Raw genomic sequence first — 23954 nt, forward strand, 5'->3', positions numbered from 1 at the left:
CACTCTGACTTCCACAGGTACATCCATAGACTCCTCGTCACCTGCCTTTTGAGCAGCATAACTTAGTTCATAGTGCTCATAAATGGTGACAGGCTCCCTTTAATTCCGATGTTGATGAAAAGAGCTAGTTGTCAAGAAAAAAGAGGAACAAGTTTGCACTTAACTTTCCCTTTTATTATTAAATACGTCTAATTGTCTCCAGCATTGCTTTATCATATTTTTGATGATCAATGCGCAGTGACAGTCTATAAACATTTAAGCCTTTAGTTGCCCTATTTCTGCTTTAGAAGCTTTCTCTATTTCATCCTTACAACAAAGCTTTCTGGGTGTTTTTCTTGCTGTACTTTCAAGATGCTTTAATTTTGGAAAATTACCTGAAGTGTGATTGCCACCTTCAAAGAACAGAGCAAACATCATTTTCAAATCCAAGTTACATGAAAGTGAACTGTGTACGCGGCTACCAAAGAAATGTCAAGCAATATTGTCTTTTTCTTTTTTCAACCTGCACAAAATGAACTGTTCTTTAGTGTGGCAAAACATAGACTTGTGATCCGCTCTGGAACGCGCTACCCAAAACTATCCGGGCAATCCCTGACACACAACACTTCAGGCATGCTCTAAAACCACACCACTTCAGGGAGGCGCACCATATCCCCTAAACCAAACCCCTCTATACTCCGCCTGATAACATGCTCCCTGACCTACTGACTGCAATCCCTGCTAGCCGCAATCAACCTTCCCCTGCAGTCATACTAATTCAACTATCGCACGGCTTATTGACCATTGTCTGTGTATAGCATCCCTCACTCTCCACCTCGCCTTACCGTGCACATCTCCATCCCCTTTACCTTCTGTATCACCCCATTATTTGTAGTATGTAAGCTCGCTGGATCAGGACCCTCACCCCTACTGTCTCCATCAATTAAATACTTCATGAAACCGTGGTTTTGTTTTCATTCTCCCTGTCTTGTGAGCGCTACGGAATATGATGTCACTATATAAGGAAACATGTCCCATAGGTCTATTTTCCCTAATGTGTCTAATTTTTCTTTTCATGTGTGAATGTAGGTTTCTATCAAGGTCATGGTACATCTATTAGTGGTAACTCAAACTCAGGTGGACTTGTTTTATAGTTACTACAGTTCCAGGCAGTTGTAGCATATATAATTTATATCTATGAATAATTAGGTCACCTTAACCCTTTCCAATCCACTGTCTGACGTCTTCCTACATTCTGATTGAAGCTTGTACAGCTCCAATGTCAGAAGACGTCCAACAGGGTATTCTTACCGTCTATTGCCAGCCACTCCACTGTCGGAGTCTCTCTGGCGCGCACACACCTGCTTTAGCCAGCAGATGGCACTGTTGTATAACAGCAAAAAGAGAAAGCCTTTTAGGAAACCCTGAATCCAAAATTGGATTGGAAAGGGATAATCCAATAACCAAGGGGGTATGAACCTTAAGGAAGGTGTTTACGAGTCCCTAAGTGTTAGTTGTTGGTTTGATGAAAGTATGACTTGTTAATTATCTACTTGCATAAGCATATGTTCACACATGGTGGGTTTGCTGCAGAAAATAAATTGGTATTTTTCACATCAAATTATCTGGAATTCTGCAGCAGCAAATCCACACCATTTAGGGGCAGAGCTGCTTGCGGATTTGCCGAAGGTGAGGGATACTCACTCACATTCTCCATCTTCTCCCTGACCTGTACTGGGGCTTCCTTCCTACCCTGCCGGTCTCTCCTGGGATCCAGCAATGATATCTTGACTTATGTGACCACTGCAGCCTGTAATTGGCTGCAGCAGTCACATGATATCACTAGTCACCAGGATGCAGAGCCCGTTGGGAGAGCAGGCAAGACTCTGTATGGAGCAGGAAGAAGATGGAGAAGGTATATTTAATGTTTTTTTAAAAAATGATTATGTTAGTATTTTACAAATGTCCCTGCCTGCGTATTTTGTGGTGGGTCCGTGAGTAATCCTCATCAAATCTGCAACAAGTGGGACTTTTCTCTTTCATATTGAACTCAATGGAGAAATTATGTACCAAATCCGCGATCAATCCACAGTAAAAACTAATACGCTACTCATTTAAAATCTGCACTGCAGGTCAATTTTATGATTTTTTTCTACATTGTGGGAATAAGATTTCTTGAAGTCTCATCTACATGGCTTGTGCTGTAACATGCTGACTGGTTGCAAATTTCTGCTGCAGGAAATCCGCAGCGGACATATTTTTATTGATTTCCATTGATCCCTAAATTCTACAGTGTAGATGTTGCAGAAAAGGGCTTGTTGCGGATGAAATTCGGATTCCGCACGCTCATTCTGTCGCGGGTTGTCTGTGAAGGTCAGAAATCTAGATTGAAATCCTCAGATGTAATTTTTGCAGCGGATTTTATTGCGGATTTGCTGCGGATGCCTGTACAAGAACGGCAAATGACATCATTCACGATGGTGTGCAGCATCAAATTCAGATAAGGCCTTCTTAATTTTAGTAGTCTTTCCTGATTTTCTTCCATTATTTCACAGTTTTTGGAAAAGCTAATAAAAGAAGTTTATCTTGCAGGGATTCAAAATTAGGAATACCGTGTTTCCCCCAAAATAAGACACTGTCTTATATTAGATTTTGCCCCAAAGGAGGCACAGTGTCTTTTTTTTTTGGGGAGGGGGGTCTCCCCGGTGGTGTGGCAAGCTTCTTGAGAATTCTCCCGGCTGTCATCTCCCTGCTTGGCTTTGAATTCCCCCGCCTCCAGCAAGTAAGCACTGTAATTGGATCAAGCGCCAGCCAATCACAGCCGGCGTTTGGTCATTCACAGCTATTCAGTGAATGACATCACTGAATGGCTCTGATTGGTTCATCGAGCACCAGCTGTGATTGGCTGGCACTCGATACTATCACAACGCTTACTTGCTGGAGAGAGAGACAACAGCGGGTAGGATTGCAGAACAGCCTGCCGCACCACCAGAGAGACCATCGCTGGGGATGCCGGTTGCTTGATCCGATCATAGCGCTTACTTGCTGAAGGCTGGGGAATTCAAAGCCCCGTTTAACAGAGAGAGAGATGACAGCAGAGAGGATTACAGAGCAGTCTGTCGCACTGACGGGGAGACCATAGCATGTGGAAACAGAAGCCGGCTGCAAGGTGAGTATTGCTTTTTTTTTACGTAGTGTAGCTAGGGCTCATTTTTTTTTGGGGGGGGGGGCTTATATTTCAAGCCTCCCCCTCCCCCCCAAAAAAACAGGTAGGGCTTATTATTGGGGTAGGTCTTATTTTTGGAGGAAACATGGTAGTATTGTGACATGAAATTATGTAATAAGGGTTTATATATTTTTTTCAACTAATCATCAAAAATCTACACCAAAATCCGCATGCTGAAACCCACATCATTTTCTGCACCCTAAAAGCAAATCCACATACATTTCCGATCACACCTAAGGGTGTTAAGACGGCATCTCTGAAGTCAAACTGATATTATCTTGCCAGTATTAGACCTCCACAAATGTTAGCTCAGCAAACGTCAATTAACTTGACACTTTCTCAGATAAGAATCTTGAGAGAAATCTGCTGGTACTGGAAAGTTATTCTTGACCTGTCTGGATATTTGATGGGATCTCGAATTGACATAGTCTGAAACCAAACGCACTGTTGACTCCAGAGCTAATAAATACAAGGAAAAGACAAATATTGCAGGCTGTGTAATCTTACAAAATATCTGTATGTGGAATGACTGAATTGTAGTGCGGATCTCGAAGTTAACCCTATGCCATAAGCGGGTGTGCATTATATCCCTGTAAATGAACACATATGACTACAAGTATGATATATTGAGATTTCTTGTTGCCACTGTGTATAATATTAAGATTTTGACAACACAGTATACATTTAAAGAACAGAATGGTTCATTTGTAGAAGTCTGACTGCCATAATCGTCAAACTATGTATTTAATATAAATGGTTACTATTGGAATAATACAAATCTATTCCTATTGGATAATTGTATTGGTGCATGATGGGAACTATAGCACCTGATCCGAAGGCATGCTGGTTCAAAAAGGTGTAAAATAGCAAAGTGTAAGGCTGGGTTCACACAGGGCAGATTTGCAGTTTTTCCTTTGCGGTTTTGCCGCAGAAGAACTGCTTCTGCGGCAAAACCGCTTCAAAAGTTAATTTGGGCTTGCAGATTTTGCTGCAGATTTTCGTGCGGAAAAATCCGCACGCGTTTTTTTCCGCAGCGCTTTTTTACTTTTTATCGCGTATTTGGTGCGGTTTTGGCTGCGTTCATATGGACAAAAAAGCGCTACGGAAAAGACCAAAGAATGAACATGCTGCATCTTTTAAAACCACGACGCAGTTGCATATCCGCACTGCGGCTGTGCGGAAAAAAATCTGTCCTGTGAGAACAGCTTTTTGGCAAATCTCATTTGTGCTGCATTGCACTGCAAACGCAGCGGTTTTGCCGCAGTGCAGATATGCAACGGCAATCCGCGGCAAAACCGCGGCAAATCTGCCCTGTGTGAACCCAGCCTCATACTATTGCTTGCAGTGTCAACAGGCTGGATTCACACAGGGCGGATTTGCCGCGGTTTTGCCGCAGCAGATCCGCCCGCGGCCGCTAATCTCGGGATTAGCCAGCCATGTGGATGAGATTTCTCAGAAATCTCGTCCACACGGGATGGCTAATCTGCTGCGGTAAATCAGCCGTGATTTCAAAAGATGCAGCATGTCTATTTACTTTTTTTTTTGTTTATTTACATCGCGGCCGCGCTCTTCTCTATGGGAGCGCTGGCCGCAACGGAGAAGCATGCGGCCGAGCCGCTTCAAAGCCACCGCGGCTTAAACCGCGGCGGTTCTCCCGGCAGAAGTCTCGCGGTTTTTGCTGCCGCCAAACCGCGAGATTTCCGACGGGAATCCGCCCTGTGTGAATGCAGCCAACATAGCGGATACTGCAGTCATAGAATAGCTATTCGAGTACTGGAGAAATAGGACTTTTACATAGGGGCAAAGGGCGTAACTATAGGGATGCAGGGGATGCGGTTGCACCCGGGCCCAGGAGCCTTAGGGGGCCCATAAGGCCTCTCCTCTCCATATGGGGATCTCTTGCAGATCTCTCTCTCTCCCTCCCCCCCACTACCCCCGCTCACCTCAACCGCCCCCCCCCTCCCGCCCTCCGAGCCTGTTTGGACGAGAATGCAGTTACTCGAGAAGAGCGATGCTCGCTCATCTCTAATAAAGAACCTGTGTAATAACCAAACTCTTAGTAATAAAATAATTCAAAAGAGGATATTACAATAATATATATTGTCCTCATATTCCGCTTGAATATCTAATACTTAATATTTTGTTTTACCCATAATAAACAAATGGCAAACTTTACCTTTGTCCCCGCACGACCTGATTCTCCGGGTTCACCCTATAACATAAATATCGTAAAGAAGAAATCAGTTCGTTCATATAATAAAACTATAATAGGGGAAATTGATCTCATTAACATTTCTCATATGTTAGTTGACAAAGTGAAAGACCTGACCTTTATGCCAGCAGCAGATGAGCCCGGGTCACCCTAAAAATACAAAATAAAACAAAAAGATGAAGTATTTCTTAAAAGCTGCCTTTAGAGGCTACTGTTACACTATAGAAACAAGAACAGAATTAGATCCCATCATGTCTAATCAGAAAAGTCTATCCAAAGAGCGTTCCGAATTACACATGACCAGATACAATACAATGTTTGGCTAAAAAATAGACAACTTCTGGATGGAGCCATGTTCTGGGCATTTGAATCCTTTTCATACTGCAAGAGATTGTGGAAGCAATTCCCTTAAGAACCGGCTCTGGCGAGAAGTGGAAAATAATACAAAAGAGATTAATATAAGATTATTGAACTGAAGGTTTAAAATCAGAATGGCTCCTGCTGTATGTGAATGCAGTAATCCCACTGAAGGACACTGTGCAATCAGCCTTCCGGAAGCCAGTGAATTGTTGAATAGTTTGCACATGTGAATACAATACCATATGAAAGAAATTTTGTAAGACTACCTAAATTTACAACTGGGGGTGTCAGAAGTAGTTTGATAGATTTTTGTGCTTTTGTAATTTGGCTAAAACACAGGTTCAGGTCAATGTCTTCCTTGAATTGTCTTATGTATTTATGTTTAATCTGTTTTATTCAACGTTTTTAAGCAAAGAAGTACAATTTGGTCTTGCTGGACCGAACATATACAAGTAAAGAAACATTACATTCAAAACAATATCCCTATTACAGTTGAAACGCGTTGGCTTCATTCTCAGGGTACGTTCACGGTGTGATACGTAGCGGTATCTGCGGGGCTTTTTGTGCCCGAAGTCACGCTACAGTGCCTGTATTCTCCACCTGGATAGAGCACCCTCTCTCACCTCAGTTTGTTGCTGATGCGATACGGTTGGAAATATCCAGGGAATAACACTATTTGTTGTATGTCCATATGTGTATAGCGCCTAGGGCACGGGTTCTTTTAAAATATTTAAATAAAAGTTCTATTTTATTTTTATATATCTACCCACTTCCTCAGTGGATCTAGAAGACCTTACTCAGTGATTACTAAGGAACTCTAAGAAGTAATATTGTACTACATCAGTCCTATGCATACTATATAAAGAACTTCTAATGTACGCTCATGTGCGATCATCATGAAACTGCTTAACCATGAAGGCAAGTATCTAGAAAATGAGGGTATAGTTAGGTTAGATAAAAGCAGATGTAACACAGGTGAGTACATTATTTAAATGTTTCTCTTGTGCATCTTAGTAGGTATAGGGAGTTGAAACACATTCAATAAAAGCCAACTGGACCGGTCAATTTTGACCTTGTCAGGGCACAGAAGGATCTGGAAAGATGGATGTCAACAAGCTCAATCCTTCCCTCTGCTTAAATACATGATTAGGCTTAATCCACGCAGCTCACTTGAATGCATGCGCTTGCTCGGCTGAGCTTTCATGTTTTGTGCTGGAGTCGGGAAAAATAGCTGTTGACCAAATGAGTGTATGGCTAGTCTTGCATGCAGTCCAAAAGGAAAGTACAATGTGATTTGATGACAGGTTGAGCCAAATAAAAACTCCTTTTGGCTACATTTAAAGGAAACCTGTTACTACCCAAACCATAGGCAGCATGAAACAGGTGCAGGTAAGTACAATGCCCCCATGTATGTGTTATTCTGAAAGGCTGTGGCATTTCAAAATACACCTGCTTTGAAGTCTAAATGGAACTCTTAGGTAAGGAGTCTCTCCCCACCCACAGCATGTTGATTGACAGCTCTCTCCCCACCCACAGCATGTTGATTGACAGTTCTCTTCCCACCCACAGCATGTTGATTGACAGCTCTCTCCCAACTCACAGCATGTTGATTGACAGCTCTCTCCCCACCCACAGCATGTTGATTGACAGCTCTCTCCCCACCCACAGCATGTTGATTGACAGCTCTCTCCCCACCCACAGCATGTTGATTGACAGTTCTCTTCCCACCCACAGCATGTTGATTGACAGCTCTCTCCCAACTCACAGCATGTTGATTGACAGCTCTCTCCCCACCCACAGCATGTTGATTGACACCTCTCTCCCCACCCACAGCATGTTGATTGACAGCTCTCTCTCTTTTTGTGTTTAGAGAAAGCTGTCAATCTTCACGCTGTAGACAGGAAGAGGCAGGCAGGGCCCCCTTTTTTGACTCAGAGTTCCATTCTGAGTCAGACTTCAAAGTGTGGTTATTCTGAAATGCCACGATGTTTCAGAATAATACATACCCTGGGAAACATACCTGTCCTGGGTTTGTGCTGCCAGCATCAATCCTTTACAGGTTTCCTTTTCATTAGTGAACAATATAATCTTAATATAGATTATTATATGTAGGACATCATGTTACCACTATGAGAGGCAGTCAATAGCATAAAAAAGTAATTAAATGATGCTGAAAGTCCTTGTCTAACTACCTTTGCTTCTTTAATGTTGCCATGGTAGTGTACACTACAATAATGTAATTATAGAACTTTAAGTGGTTTAATTAGCCAACGATTTACGCAAAACATACTTATTTTGGTAAGGTGAATGTCTTGATGAGGTTATACCTAGGAAGGAATAACCGCCGAAGCTCTAATATATGGTAGTTTGAAAACACATAGAAAAATGGTTCTACTGTGTAGACAAAATACACAGACTATTAGAAGAAGATGATTCCAGGTATATATATATATATGTGTGTGTGTGTGTGTAATATATATATATATATATATATATATTACATACACCTCATTGATAACAACATTCATATTTGCCATTATCTGTAAGCTCAATGGCCCATCAAAGTCCAATGGTCCATTGCCTAACAATCACAATAGTAAATGGTGTTCTCTTAATGAAGTGTTCATGGAAGTGTGCATAGTGCTATATTCTCTATGACTCTGTAATCCAATGCAATCACTGCTCAGGAAGCTTGAAACCTAATATAACATGTGACTTTATTTGTATACTCAGTGGGAAATATCCCGGCAATCAGTTGTAATTTCCTGCTGAACAATAATTGGTCTTAACGATATTCTTAAAAAAATAAATGTGAATAACCCAAGCTGTGAGATTATTCCATGTGAAGGTAGCATAGGCCGGGGGCTGTACTTTATTGCCGCATCAGTTCACTATTTTTGTGAGTTGAAATCTTAACCCTTTTATGACCACAATAGGCCTTTTTACTGACCTCACTAATGAGTTTTAAACCGTTATGCACAACTTTTTAAGGCGGTAGCTTGACTGACTACTAATCAGGCTCCTGCTCTAACAGCCAGGAATGATGAAACCTCAGATCCTGACAATCTATCCCCATCTATGCCACAATCAATAGAAATTGAAGTGTGTAAGCAGATGACAGGGGGAAAGGCTTCTGTCACCGATCGGCACTCAATGTGCGATCTCAAGGTACCAATGGGTTCCCATAAGAAGTCTGACAAAGGCCTCCATGTTTGCCATGTAACTCAGCTTATTAGGCCCCGCCTCGTTCAGAGTCTAATAGGCTGCTCTCATAGATTAGTAGAATGAAATACATAAGTAATGCAACGTATTAGCCTTACGATCGAATGATCATATCTTGAAGTCCCCTTTAGGAATAAAAAATTGTGTCAAAAAAAAGGTTTAATAGCATTTAATTGGAAAACAAATGAAGTTAAAAAAAACAAACCCTTTATTCCCCACAGAAAAAACATTTTAAATGGATAAAATGCACCCTTAAAATTTAAAAAGCAACACGTAATAGGTATTACCACATTTGTAATGACCCAAGGAGTGAAAATAATTTAGTTATCTCATGAATGCCGTAAAAAAAATTTTTAAACTAATGCCAAAATTGCTATATTTCTTTTGTTTGTCTCCAAAAAAGATAATAAACAGCAATCCAAAACTGTGTACCTCAAAACTGTCTGGCATGGCAGTTCAGCTCCATTAAGGTGAATGAGGCTGAGCTGCAGTTACACCAACAGCCTGTGAACAACTGTGGGGCTGTTTATGGAAGAAAAGAAGCATATTTTTTAAATAATGTACAATCTCTTTAACCCCTTGGTGACAAAGCCTGTTTGTGACTTAGTAACCAACTAATTTTCCTGGGTTGTTTTCATTGTCACATTCCTAGAGCCATAACTTTATAATGTTTTCATTAAATAGCAGGGATCGAAGGTTTCTTCAGTCCCTGGTGTTTGAGTGAGTGCCAGGCTGTTATGCAACAGCTGAGCACCTGCTCCTCCTGGGAGACCCGCGCCAGGCTTCTGATGCAGTGCTGTAAAAAGTCGATAGCACAAGGATCGCCGCTGTGGGAGCTGCCGCCCGGGAGCAGGAGCCTGCAGGCGGATCACCACGGTAAGCCTATCTGACAGATAGGCTGACCTCGGAGAATCGAGGCAATTTGCAGCATGCTGCAAATTGCCGGCAGTGAGCGGAGAATCACTATGATTCTCCGCTCATGGACAGGGGGGCTGCGTTCCCCGCGGCCTGATAATCGGTTTGACAGGAGCCCTAAGTCAAAATTCTCTGTATGACTGAATTGTACATTTAATCCAATATTATCTCTAAATATTACAATGGTTAAGAGTAATTTCACTTCCTCACTCGGGGGTTCTGCTTTTCTGCTGCATTCGGGAAGCAGGAAAGGAGAATCCCCTAGCCTAAACAGATGGAACTGAACAGCGCCAAATGGACCCCATTGACTATAATGGAGTCTGTTCACTCTCCGCTCAGCTGCCTGGCTTCCAGTATTTTGTGCCAGGTCTGTGACCGAACCTCCGACGGGAGGTTCTAGCACAGATATGAAACCACCCTTACTATATCAGTACTTCTTATAGAAACAAACCAAATAATATACATTTTATCCACTGAATGTTAGCAACAATGTAGGAGTATGAACATTGCATAATGGAACAGAAAAATTCCAGCATGCGTTATAGAATCCAAGACACATTTTAATGCATATGAGAAAAGTAGAAATATGCCAATATCCTATGGGAACACTGACTAGAGCTATGGGAGGAGGTCCTATTGGATTAGAGCCACTGATGTAGAATTGCTTCTTTACAAACAGTCCATGTATTACTTTATTCTCTTATTTCATTGCATTCTGTCTTTTCATCTGCCTTCCCACAATTTCCAGCTCAATGTCAAAGGCTTATATGAAATATTGCACATTATATCACACATTTGGTAGAAAACATAGCTGGAAATAATAGTTTAAATATTTATATATGTCTAGAAGTGTAGCGACTAGAGATGAGCGAGCACCAAAATGCTCGGGTGCTCGTTACTCGGGACAAAATTTTCGCAATGCTCGAGGGTTCGTTTCAAGTAACGAACCCCATTGAAGTCAATGGGCGACCAGAGCATTTTTGTATATCGCCGATGCTCGCTAAGGTTTTCGTTTGTGAAAATCTGGGCAATTCAAGAAAGTGATGGGAACGACACAGCAACAGATAGGGCAGGCGCGGGGCTACATGTTGGGCTGCATCTCAAGTTCCCAGGTCCCACTATTAAGCCACAATAGCAGCAAGAGTGCCCCCCCCCCCGCACTGTCAGCGTAAAGATCGTTCTCCTCTGCCATAGCTGTAACAGCTGTGGCAGAGAAGAATGATGTTTTCCCATTGAATTCAATGGAGCCAGCAATACAGCAGGTTCCACTGAAAGCAATGGGCTGCCGGCGATCGCAGGATGAATTGTCGGGAAGGGCTTCAATATATAAGCCCTTCCCTGCAATTCATCCAGAAATGTGTTACAATAAAAATATATACCGGCGTATAAGGCGACGGGGCGTATAAGACGACCCCCCAACTGTCACCTTATACGCCGGCAATACAGTGGAGCAAAGAATAAAAATCATTACTCACTTCTTCTGATGTTCTGCGCCGCTCCTGCAGGCTGTCGCTCCCTCCTGGTCCACCGCAGAGCATTGCTTTCTGGACGCAGGGCTTGAAATCCCCGCCTCCAGAAACACAGCCAATCACAGCCATTCAACGACATCATTGTCATTGGCTGTGATTGGCTGAAGGAACGTGTGTTTCTGGAGGCGGGGATTTAAAGCCCTTTGTAGAGAAAGCAATGCTCTGTCGGGAACCAGGAGGGAGCGACAGCCTGCAGCAGCGCCGCAGAATGTCAGAAGAAGTGAGTAATGATTTTTATTCTTTGCTCCACTGTATTGCCAGCGTATAAGGTGACAGTTGGGGGGTCGTCTTATACGCCCCGTCGCCTTATACGCCGGTACATATTTTTATTGTAACACATTTCTGGATGAATTGCAGGGAAGGGCTTATATATTTAAGCCCTTCCCGACAATTCATCTCCGCGCACGCCGGCAGCCCATTGCTTTCAGTGGAACCTGCTGTATTGCTGGCTCCATTGAATTCAATGGGCAAACGTCGTTCTTCTCTGCCACAGCTGTTACAGCTGTGGCAGAGAAGAATGATTTGTCTTCTATATGTTCTCAATGGGGTCGGCACTGCTGCCGCCGGCCCCATTGAGCGCATATAGAGAAGAGAACAGAAATCGCAGATCGCACATAGGTGCGATCTGCGATTTCTATGGCCTTAAGAAGGACCGTTGGGGTTTTTGAAGCCTAAAATACTCCTAACGCTCTCCCTATAGCAGCTCCACCAAGATACCACTTTCCCTGAACTAATGTCAGAATGCATCTGTGGTGAGCCGCGGGAGGGGCAGATTTTAATACTCGGGTGACACCTAATCTCGCCAGCCACTCACTGCAGGGGGGTGGTATAGGGCTTGAACGTTGCAGGGGGAAGTTGTAATGCCTTCCCTGTCTTTCTATTGGCCAGAAAAGCGCGCAAATTTCTCAGGGAAGAAAATGAAAGTAACCCGAACACCGCGTGGTACTCGTTACGAGTAACGAGCATCTCAAACACCCTAATACTCGAACGAGTATCAAGCTCGGACGAGTATGCTCGCTCATCTCTAGTAGCGACACAATTTTGAATCTGGTATTCATAAGCAGAGAAGAGAGCACCACTTATCACTAAATCTGATTACCTTCAGTAATGGATATATTTTTACAGCCTCCTGCATATAGCCGTATTACAACTCTGTAGGAAGTTTGAGTCGTGCAGAGCTAAAATAGGGCACCCATGGGCTTCTATGGGGATCTATTGTACCTTTGTATGCCTCTAACTTCATAAGGAAACAAGAAGAAGTAATGATTTTAGGGGAGAATATCTACCCCCATCATAGCAGATTGCCTTCACCTTCATAGTAGCAGAGGATTGTGTGCTGCCATATAGCACCACGTATATGTGATAATGGTAAAAATGTAAATTACCCGAATAGTTGTCTGTAATTGCAGCTGGAAACAGTGATGGAAACACCCATTGTCCCCATTAACGAGTGGGAGGAAATTTTGTAATTGCTAATTTCTTTAGAAGCAATAAATGGTATTCATAAAAAAGCTTTAAAGCATTGGAACTAGCCTTTAAACTAAGGACATTTACTGCTTTAGACAAACCCATTTTCTAAGTTGCACTACGCTAATAATAGGAGACTACTCTCTATCAGCTAAAACTTGGCTTTTAGCTCTGCAAGCCCTATGCACTAAAATTGATAATATTTCCATTGGACACTTTTATGTTCTAATGTGTATGACTGCAGAGAAAATGATTAGCCATTCCAACCATGATGGCAGCAACTTACAGGGCTCCAAGCAGAAGGAAACCCATGATCAGCCCCCCTTGGTAAAGGATAAATATGGAAAGCATTTGCCCAATTTGGCCTTTACATACTTTGTAATTAATAAACCAAATTATGAGTCAACAAAAAGAACTGTTAATTCTGAAAGATCGGGAATTGCTAGAAATGTATCATGAAAATTGAACAGAAGACAATTGGAGCCGCTAAAACTAGGCCTTCATGGTTGTAGTAAAATGGTAGGTTATTGCATAATGATCAGAATTCTTGTGCTTGTCAGCCACAACATATTTCCACACAGTAACAAAATGAGGCCATAGAACCAAATATTATTACGAAACCCCAAACCTAAATGGTTCTGGATTGAAGGTGAAGGCTACAACACTTTCTCAAAGCAAACAATTGATTTCTGCAAATCATGATGTTTTCCTTATGACCAAGGTCAACCCTTTCCAATCCAATTTGTATCCTGGTTTTCCTAGTGGGCTTACTCTTTTTCTGCCGGCACTATCTGCTGGCTAAAGCCAGTACTGCATGAGGTAACACGTTGGATAAGCTCCGACAGCAGAGAGGCTGGCAATATACAGTAAGAGAACCCTGACGGACGTCTTCTAACATGGGAGCTGTACAGCCTTAAATCATAATGTCTTCAGACGTCAGACAGTGGATTAGAAAGGGTTAAATCTATTTTGTAGATTGGTGTTTTGCTTGAACAATCTCGGCAAAACTAATCTTATGCTACTTAATTGTTTTTAACAGATTATGACAACACCTAGATGTTTAGCCTCTTGCAGACAAGGATATATAATGCAATGTCTTAGAAGACATTTGTGGGTAATTACATGCTTTCCGTTTCTTAATTATACAGGCCAGGAGATTTCAAGCTTGCAGTTAAGCCCATCACGTAGATGTCTAGAACCCTTGCCAGTCCTTTATGAAGGATCCAGTGCAGGAGCTTTGAACATGGACGACAGATTCTTTCTTACAACGTTCCATGTGCATCCTGCTGAGTTTCCGAAATAAATATAAATTCACCTGAAGTTCGGAATTTTGGACTATTTTCTTTGCCAAGTTTGTCTAAGATGAACAAAACACAGCTCTTCTTGGAAACAGCTTACATTATTGTATAAACCATTTGGTGTTGCAACAACTAGATTTAGGCTCCATCCAAGAAGATATAGTAGCACCACGTAGTAATTCATAGAACTGCTTACTTTTACTCCCAGATGTTTTGTAAAAGGCTTGAAAAAGCCAATGCCAGCTGGCCGACTACCACGAGTTTGATAAATACCATTATGTAGTTTGCCCCACATTAATAAGCATTTTTTGAAAACTCTTCATAACGTTTGACGGTGTTTATGCCACATGGCCAAGGAAAGCTAATGTTTTAAAAGAGATGGTGAAATATGATATAACGGTTAATCTTTTGTTTAAGAATATGTGTTTAAGCTTCTGATATGATTAATCCAACTTTATTCAAAGGAAGTAGGAGCATTACCTTGTCTCCTGGTTCGCCTTTAGGACCACCTTCTCCCATGTCACCCTGTAGGAAAAAACACTGCATAATTATCAAAGTCATTGTAAACTTGAGCAATAACTCTCTGCATTTTGCTTCCCAGTGCATGAGATTCTGGAGCTTGTATGCACTATAATTTTGGTCATTTGATGTAATTTTATATAATATAGCGTGTTGTGAAGAATCGTCTGTCAGCGTGACTTCTCGGAAGTAGTTTCCCAGCTAATGTTAAACTACAAAAGCGACACAGTATATTGCTTCATGTAAATTCTAACAAGCATCGAATCCATGGAAATGTGATGGAAGTCTAATACATCAATAAAATATAATGTATATGGTGTAATCAATATTTTATTTGTGTGTATTATTTTGTAAACTACAACTTCTTTACCAAAATCACATATTCTTTATGAGAAACATGACTGGTCAATGTCTGTTGTTCAAAGATACTTGGGAAATACAGAAGTAATGAAGAATGGCTCTATTGTTCACAGCTTGGGGTTTGTGCTAACCACATAGTCCATCTAGTAAAAGGTCATAGATTAAACCAAAGCCTGAACCAGCGACTGTATGATCTCAAGACATTGGTATGGCACTTATGACATTTTTATGTTGCCTCCTTTTTCAAACAAACATCCATCTACTCTATCTATCTATCTATCTATCTATCTATCTATCTATCTACTGTATCTATCTACCGTATCTATCTATCTATCTATCTATCTATCTATCTATCTATCTATCTATCTCATATCTATCTATTTCATATCTATCTATCTCCTATCTATCTATCTATCTATCTCATATCTATCTATCTATTTCATATCTATCTATCTCCTATCTATCTATCTCATATCTATCAATCTAGCTCATATCTGTTATCTATCTACTGTATCTATGTATCAATCTATTTAACTAATATCCATCAATCCCATATCTATCTATCTACCATATCTATCTATTTATGTATCTGCCATATCTCATATCTATCCATCCATATCATATCTATCTATCTATCTATCTATCTCATATCTATCTATCTATCTATCTATCTATCTATCTATCTATCTATCTATCTATCCATCCCATATCTATCTATCTATCTATCTATCTATCTATCTATCTATCTATCTATCTATCTATCTATCTATCTATCTATCTCTCTATCATCTATCTATCCCATATCTATCTATTTATCTATCTCCTATCTATCTATCATTTCTAAAAGGAAATCTCCAGTAATATAATATGAAAACAATGTATACATGTACTATATCTGTAGAACAAGCAGCAAGTAACATTGTGGCAATTAATGTTTTATTCAAGGCCGCTGCAATCATGCAATGAAAGGAGCCGTGAATTGATTTAGTCTTCCTCTCCAATTTTCAGACATCACTGGCTACATTGGTCTGCAAAATGTAGGTAATGGGATCCCTGTTCTCCCTATGGGTTGGGGGTCTCACAACATGAGAATTGTTATTTAGTAATACACATATGTGAGCTATCAGTCCATCTTTGTCAAGCCTCATCAGAAAAGGTCACTACTTACCTTCTCCCCATTTTCTCCTTTATCACCCTATATAAATAAAACATATTCTACCATCATTACACAAAAACAATGTAATGGTTAATGGTTAAAATTGGTGAAATAAAAAAGTATACACAGATAGCATCAGGAGGGGTACAGTTTCTTGCTGTAGAGAGCGCCATGTAGGTGTAAGGAGCCTTAGGCTGGCTGTCCACGGGCTTTGCAAAGTCCCATGGCAGATCTCTGCCACGGGAGCCGGCGCCACCGCCAAATCTCTGCCGGTCAGCCCTATCTAATAGAGTTTTTTTACTTTTTAATACTTTTGACATACAATAAAAACTGGTTTTATTTTTAAAAAGTTTTCTTTGCATTGCATCATTCAGAGAGCTATAACTTTTTGACATAGACGTACAAGGACACTTTTTTGTGGGCTGGGTTGTAGTTTTTATTGGTACCTTTTTTGAGGAACATATAACTGATTAATTTTTATACATTTATAGAGGTGGAGTAAAATAAATGTGCCTCCATCTCCGTGCCACCCATCACATGATGTATTGGCATCATCTTGGACCTTGTGCTCCGCCAACACAATCTCCCTAATTCTTGGTCTCAAGCATTGGCTCCCCATGCTCACCAGAAGAGCCCGCACTGAGGTCGAGGGTATGTAGCACTGGCTGCCACCAGAGCATGATAATAACAAGATAGTAGCACCGACTGCGTGGGAACTCTCTCCAGATGTCCTCTTACATCCCAAGTTAGGCCACGCCCCATCAAAGTCAACTTTTACTGTAAACTGATCATTTTAATTTGAAAGTTTCACAATTTAGCAAGCCTAGAGTAACGTCAAGCACGCTGTAGAAATAAATCAACCCTACAGCAGATGAAAAGTGACAACACAATAGTGTTACTGTAATTATTATATTGTGTTCTTCAGCCGGAGGCTGTGTGTTATTCGCTCACCATAATCCCTTGAATGCCATCTAAACCAGGTGCACCTTGATCCCCCTAGAGAAAGAGAAAAGCAACAGTCACATTTTTGAAATATAAGCCCAAAGCCATAAATGAGAAAGATTATAGTGAGTTAGTGTCAGGTCAACTTAGGTTCTGCTCACAGATATCAATACATATACAAAGACGAGGTGATATAATCAATCACTGTAGTACACTGTACCTAGGCACAAGTACATTTGTGGTAGCTTTTTCTACATGATGTGGGCATTTACTGAAGAACAAGCAGACGATCAACCTGGACAGATTAGCTCGTGTGTCAGTGCTAAAACATTAATCAATGGAAATAGAATAAAAACTGGATCCTTTTCAGCACAGTCATCAGCGGTTATCAACACAGAGTTGATTTTCTTTCAACTTTTTTGGGCCCAGTCCAGGTCCTTCCTCAGTTGGGCTATGTTTATACTGGCGTTTTTTTGACTGACCCAGTTTTGTTAAAAATAGAAAAAAAGGAAAGCATCTATAAAGCTTAGTGGTTGGCACTGTTCCCTTGCAACGCTGGGGTTCAAGGTTCAAATCTCATCAAAAGCAACATCAACTTTGAAAAACTCTATACAGCCAGAGGGCTTAGTCACACCGGCGCATCGGCACCCATACACCAGCGCCGATGCGCCCGTATGACTGACACCAGCAGATGGACGTACCTGAAGACGGCCATCTCTCTGCAGTGCTGGGAGGAAGAACATGTGACCGGCTCCATTGCCGGTCATGTGTTCTATGATCAGCGCTGGAGAGAGACGGCCGTCTTCAGGTATGGCCATCTTCTGTCAGTCAGATGGGTGCATCGGCGCCGGTGTACAGGTGCTTATACGCCCGTGTGGTTGAGGCCAGAATCCTTGGCCAGATTTGAATCTACAACTTCAACACTGCAAGGCAGCAGTGCTAACAACTGAGCATCCACCATAATGTACTTTGTATGTATAAATCTACACATGAAGCGCTTCTTGTAATTTACTAGAAGTAAAAAAAAATACATATACAGAAGGCTGAGGTGATTCAGATTCATATAGAATCTGACAGAAAAAAAACTGTATGAAATCAAAGGCATATGGTAGTATGCCCTTTAATGGCTGTGCACAAAATGGCCAAGTGCATGAGCCCTTAACCCCCCAACAGTTGTATGGCAAATTGGAAAAAACCTTCCCAAAATTGTAATTTTTTTATTGTAGATTTTGAATTTATGTTTCATCTACATATAGTTGGCACAGAACTCAGTTGCCTTAAGCATCTTAAGACAGAATTCATTTTAGCCTTAAGAGCAAGTAAATAGTTTTGCAATACCAATTTTGTGTAACTTTTGTCTAAGGAAAAAAAGTTTTTTTCATTGTTTCTGTAAAAATGGTTAGATGTCGCAGTCAGCAATGACTGCAGTATCTGCAGGGTTAAATGTTGCAGAGCAGTGATTAGATGAGCAAGTGCTAATCTTTTCACTGCTTTTCTGGCGGAAAAAAACATATGTGACAATCAGAGAGCAAATTGGCTCTATGATAGGGGATGATAACATGGACAAAAATTCAGTCACCGCTCCCCGGAATAGGAGTAGAGAAGGGGGAATCATGTATCCTCTCTGTTTCAGCTGGTCTCCCTTCCCCTCCCTCTCCGCTCTGCACTTCAGTAGTCCCGACACTACTTCAAATAGCTGCAGATCTGGTTCTATAAGGCCACAAACATGATCTTGGTGTCATAAAGCCAAAATTCACAGTATTAAAATGACACCAAAAGTTGATAGCCATGACAGAATGGAGCTACAGCTGTTTAAAGTAGAACGAACTCCGTTCATCTAAAACTCTAACGACCTTCTCTTTCAGAACTAACAGAGCTCATCCTAAACTGCTGGGCGGTTAAGATGCCCATGTATTAGACTAAAGCCTAAGGCGACACAAAACATTTAAAGTCTGAGGTTACAATTGACTAGAACAACACATAATAGTCAACGCGTCAAATCACAATCAGTTTTTTCACATGAAAAAAACCGCACCATGCGCTATTCTGACCCAGTTTGTGGATAAGACTAGCCTGTTTGAGTCAATGTGGATAGAAGAATAATGGGTCAACACTGGGAAGCCGTATGCGTGCGGTCCGCATTTCATGAATCTGTTGCTTAAAAAATGCAGAAGGAAATAATTGAGCGCATTTCAGAATTTTTTGTTGGCATGAAAAATGGATGACGTCTTAAAGGAAAAAAATGGACGCACTGACAGCAGCGGACGCCATACGAAACTGCACTTATAAAAAGATGAAAAGGGTCCATTTTGCAGATGCTACACAAATAACTTTTTGTATGGTTGTGAGCCTAAGGGCTCACATCCACTTGCGTTTCTAATGTTAAAAACACATTGCACGTTTTTGCTTTGCGATTTTTGTGCGATGCGTTTTTAACATTAGAGTCCCATTGACAATCGCGTTAAAAACAATTCAGCAATATCGCAGTGTTAGGGCTCCTACCCACTTGCGTTTTCTTAACGCTGCGATTTTGCAGCATTTAACGCAATTTTTGTGTGATGCGTTTTTAAGAATAGAAAGTCCCATTGAAATTTGCGTTAAAAAAAACGTGGATGGCTCTTCTAGGTGAGCTAATCTTTTTTAAATCTTTTTTTTTTTTTACAGCTAGCCATGATTTTCAAGAAAGGGCTTATATTTCAAGCCCTTCCCCGAAAATCATAGCCTTCATTCCATTGCTTTCAATGGGGCTGCAGCAGCGCCGGCCCCATTGAAAGCAAAGGGATAGCATCGCGCACCTCTGCCACAGCTGTGAGAGGGCATTCCTTCATCCCAGCGGTCCCCGCAGGGATGAAGGAATCCCCTGCCATAGCTGTCACAGCTGTGTCAGGGAAGCGCAATGTACTCCCTATGTTTTCAATGGGGCTAGTGCTGCTGCCGCAATGGCGATATCGCACATTCTTCTTTGCAATGCGAGGTTACGGTGAAAACATTGCAAATGAGAATTAAACCATTGAAAATCATTGGTTTCATTATCATGCGTTTTCACTCACTCTCGCATCGCAGGGATATCATATCGCCTTTGACTCAATGAGTTGATGGATGACTTTCCACCCAAATAATCATTTGTTGGGTGACATTTAACAACAAACAATCATTTTAGCTCATTGACAGACTTTGAAAAGAAGTTGGCTGTGTTTTAATTTTTCTTTTGACTTTTGGAAGAAAGATGTCTCGTTCCCAAATGATCTTTCCTTGACAGAACGTCCCAGAGAGATCTTTTCTCATCACTCATTGTGTCATTGAACATGTATGGCCAGTTTGAACAACTTTAATGTCCGATATGAAGTAAAATGTGTATGGCTGTGTCTGCGCGATAATCGTTCATTGAGAGATTGTTCAATTGACAGCTGTTCAGCCACCAACCCACTCCTATGTAATATGAATGGTCACCTTTAGTGATATAACACATTCTAGTTTCTTTACAATCCAACCTTATGCCCTTCCTGGGAACATGCTCCAGTACTTGAACATGAGTCGCTACCTAGGTCACCAGCAAAGTGTAAATTGTTATCCAGATTTATACGCATGTGCCTACTTGTTATACTATACAGGAAGATATCTTACCGTCATGGCTGTAATGAGAATCCACAGAGGGGCTGTTTTGGCTGGAAACCCAATACGGTATCACTGTACTTGTGAGATTGCATGGGTATCACAGCTATAGGGTGCTAGACAGAGTTAGCGTAGCCTATTACATGTTACTGAAGGGGGTAGAGTTACGTAAAGAGTTTATTAGACAAGGTGGTGCTAACATACTTGCTGAAGGTCTGATTTTCCATTTGTCATGGCGCTGATGAAGATGAGGTGGTGTTCTGATGGCTTGCAGCAAGTCAACGATGAAAAAGTATGAACTTAATAAAGTCTTGTAATTGATATCTCAGCTCAGGGTCTTTCTGCAGCTCCTTACCGATTAAAGTATGTCATATTGGTCAGACACAGCTAATGATTAATTATCAGGAAGATGAAATACCAGAGTCGGAACAATCTGTTGCTGAAGTGTTTATACAGAAACCCCGAGACTGCAGGGTGTATAATGCTGGAAGACAAGAGCTATGGTTTTAATTTCATCTTCCCTTCACTTTGCTCTTCACCTTTAGCTAAACATCTAACTTTTTTTTTTTGGAAAAGACCTTCAAGCCAAGAGAAATTAGACAAGAATTCTCAGCAACATTTCCCAGCTGGCTAACAATTGTGTCTGAGCGTTTTCCTTCACTGACGGTTTCTTCCCTACCTTTAAATGAATGCTTTCCTTGTGGTAACATGATACAGCAATTATATGTTATTCACGTGGGAGAAACAAGGACGTAATACTTCAATATACTCGACCTACCCGTTAGTGTAGGAACAAAGATTAGATGTTAGGCCGTACTTCCGTATACTACAAACATGCCAAAAATATATCAACTAAGAAACCAAACAGGCAGCAGTCGAGTTTTATCTGAACGCTGCCTCCGTGCGTGGGGGTGTCAGCTTCAAGACGATGTATACAACTTTTATAAGTTACCGTAGTTTATGCAAGAGGCTTTTTTAGTCTTCGTTTTGTGAGGGTGACATTAGGAATGTGTGACAAGCCATTCAAGGGGTTGTACGGGATTAGAAAAACATGGCTGCTTTCTTCTTAAAAAAAATGTACCATACCCGCCCATGGGTTGTGTCTGGTATTGCAGCCTAGCTTCATTAAAATCAATGGGGAAATTTGGATTTCTACGCAACCAGTGGACAGATGTGGCGCTGTTTCTGGAGAAAGCAGCCATGTTTTTCTGACTCTTGAAAACCTTTTTAAGAAAGCTTTTCATATCTACTTGCTGAGGAAACAACTAAAAGAATCTCACTTTATTTTAAGTGTTTGATAATTTAATATCATAATTTTTATACAGAACATAGATAGGTAGATTTAAAGGGGTTGTCCAGGGTTCGAAAAACATATCTGCTTCCTTCCAAACACGGTGTCACACTTGTCCGTCGGGTTGTATCTGATATTGCAACTCAGCTCCACTGAAGTGATACTAAAAAGTCCAATGGACACCATTAATGCTGGTGGTTCTTTTACATGAGCTGATTATTGGGCCTGGTCGTTAGTCCGAATGCATTCTTGGCCGACAAGTAGCCCATGTAAAATTACCAACAATCAGCCAATGATAGAGCCAATTCTGATTCGTAGGTTGATTGTTCAGTTTCAGAGAACATAACAATGCTCAGTGATCTGCTGTACATCTCCCAATGTGAATTGGAAGATATTTAGCCAGCCTATGAGCATGGACTATCATAATTACAATTGTTTGTCCCCACAAGCATATTCTTGGCCCCTGTGAAGGTAAATGTAAAGCACCAATCAACATGTGATTTCATCTGTGTTTGGTAGATTGGGTCAAAAACGTGGATAACCATTAGTCACACATCTTTCCATTTTGAAGACCCGCTACGCCAGCAGTGCGGAGAATCTAATTGTTCCATTCCTATAACAAAATACATGATCTACCTATTGCAATAAGGTATTTCTATGTGTTTAAGATGAAGAGTTTTGAGAGTGGTTAAAACTAGAGCTGAGCGAACGTACTCTGCCGAGCTTGATGCTCGTTCAAGTATGAGCGTACTCGATGGTGCTCGTTACTCGAACGAGCATCAAATCGTGTTCGACCCCGCCCCAGCTTTTGGCTCCTCCCCGCTGTCATGTGCCTGTTTTGACCCCTCCCCGCCACAGCGCGCGTCATTGGCAAATTTTTTGTCTGGCAGGAAGGGGAGAGAGAGAGAGGGAGAGGGAGAAGGAGAGGGGGAGAGAGAGAGAACACGAAAAATAAAAGAAGCTCGGGACCCTGTGTCCCACATACACAAATGCTTGAGTCTCCCATTGTAGTCAATGGGGTTCGTTACTGGAGTACAGCTCTCGAATTTTACGAAAAGCTTGACTCGAATAACGCGGACCCGAGCATTTGGGTGCTCGCTCATCTCTACTTAAAACACAAACCAGCTTCCAATCGGTGATTTAGTTCTTGCAAACTTCAACAACATAAGCCCAACTATATTTGGCAAACATTTGTAACACCCATTGCAATACAAACGTATACATTGTGGAGCAATTAGTACATATTTGCTGTCACAAGTGGTACAAGTCAAGACATACAGGGAAATGGATGGGGGAAATATAGAGAAATTGTTAAACATTCTCTTTTTAAACTTTTTCCGTCTTTTCATAAACAAATTTATGACCCCTCTTTCAGAATTGAACAATGATTTTCCAAGTGAATTAACATAAGCTCATTTAAATAATTCATCCTCCAAACAAAATTTAACATCAATTATTAAATTCTGTCCGGGTTATAGCAATTTGAAAAATTAAGGAAAAATAACAAGCAAAGCTATTGGCACTACTCAGAATATAGACTTGACTAGGGTTATGGTATACTGTAGATAATAGTAAGTGGAGCATGTTTAACCCCCCAACGGTCACGATGAAATTGGAAAAATCCTCCAGAAAATAGCACGTTTTTTTAAAATTGTAGAATGTACAGTATGACACCGTAATATATTTGACACCGTACTTAGTGCCTTAAGTGCATTTTTAACCCCTTGGTGACGAACAATTTTGGCCTTAAAGGGTTTTTCTAGTGAAATGCTATTGATGTTGATCGGCTGGGAACCATGCCTGCAGCTACAATTGCCAGCCACTACATGGGAGGTATACAGACATCAAAGCAGAAGCCTCCATGTC

At 41.2% G+C, this 23954-nt stretch overlaps 1 protein-coding gene across 1 annotated transcript in view; it reads right to left on the reverse strand.

Moving 5' to 3' along the window:
- COL25A1 (collagen type XXV alpha 1 chain) overlaps positions 1 to 23954 on the reverse strand; it is a 404320-nt gene that overhangs the window by 80666 nt on the left and 299700 nt on the right. Inside the window, exons 13-17 of the mRNA XM_066573822.1 lie at positions 17195 to 17239; positions 16256 to 16282; positions 14689 to 14733; positions 5535 to 5567; positions 5382 to 5417 (exon numbers count right to left, since the gene is read on the reverse strand). Coding sequence (XP_066429919.1) covers positions 5382 to 5417; positions 5535 to 5567; positions 14689 to 14733; positions 16256 to 16282; positions 17195 to 17239 — 186 coding nt within the window. The remainder of the gene's footprint in view (positions 1 to 5381; positions 5418 to 5534; positions 5568 to 14688; positions 14734 to 16255; positions 16283 to 17194; positions 17240 to 23954) is intronic.

The sequence above is a fragment of the Eleutherodactylus coqui genome, chromosome 7, assembly GCF_035609145.1.
Source record: "Eleutherodactylus coqui strain aEleCoq1 chromosome 7, aEleCoq1.hap1, whole genome shotgun sequence".
Taxonomy (NCBI): Eukaryota; Metazoa; Chordata; class Amphibia; order Anura; family Eleutherodactylidae; genus Eleutherodactylus; species Eleutherodactylus coqui.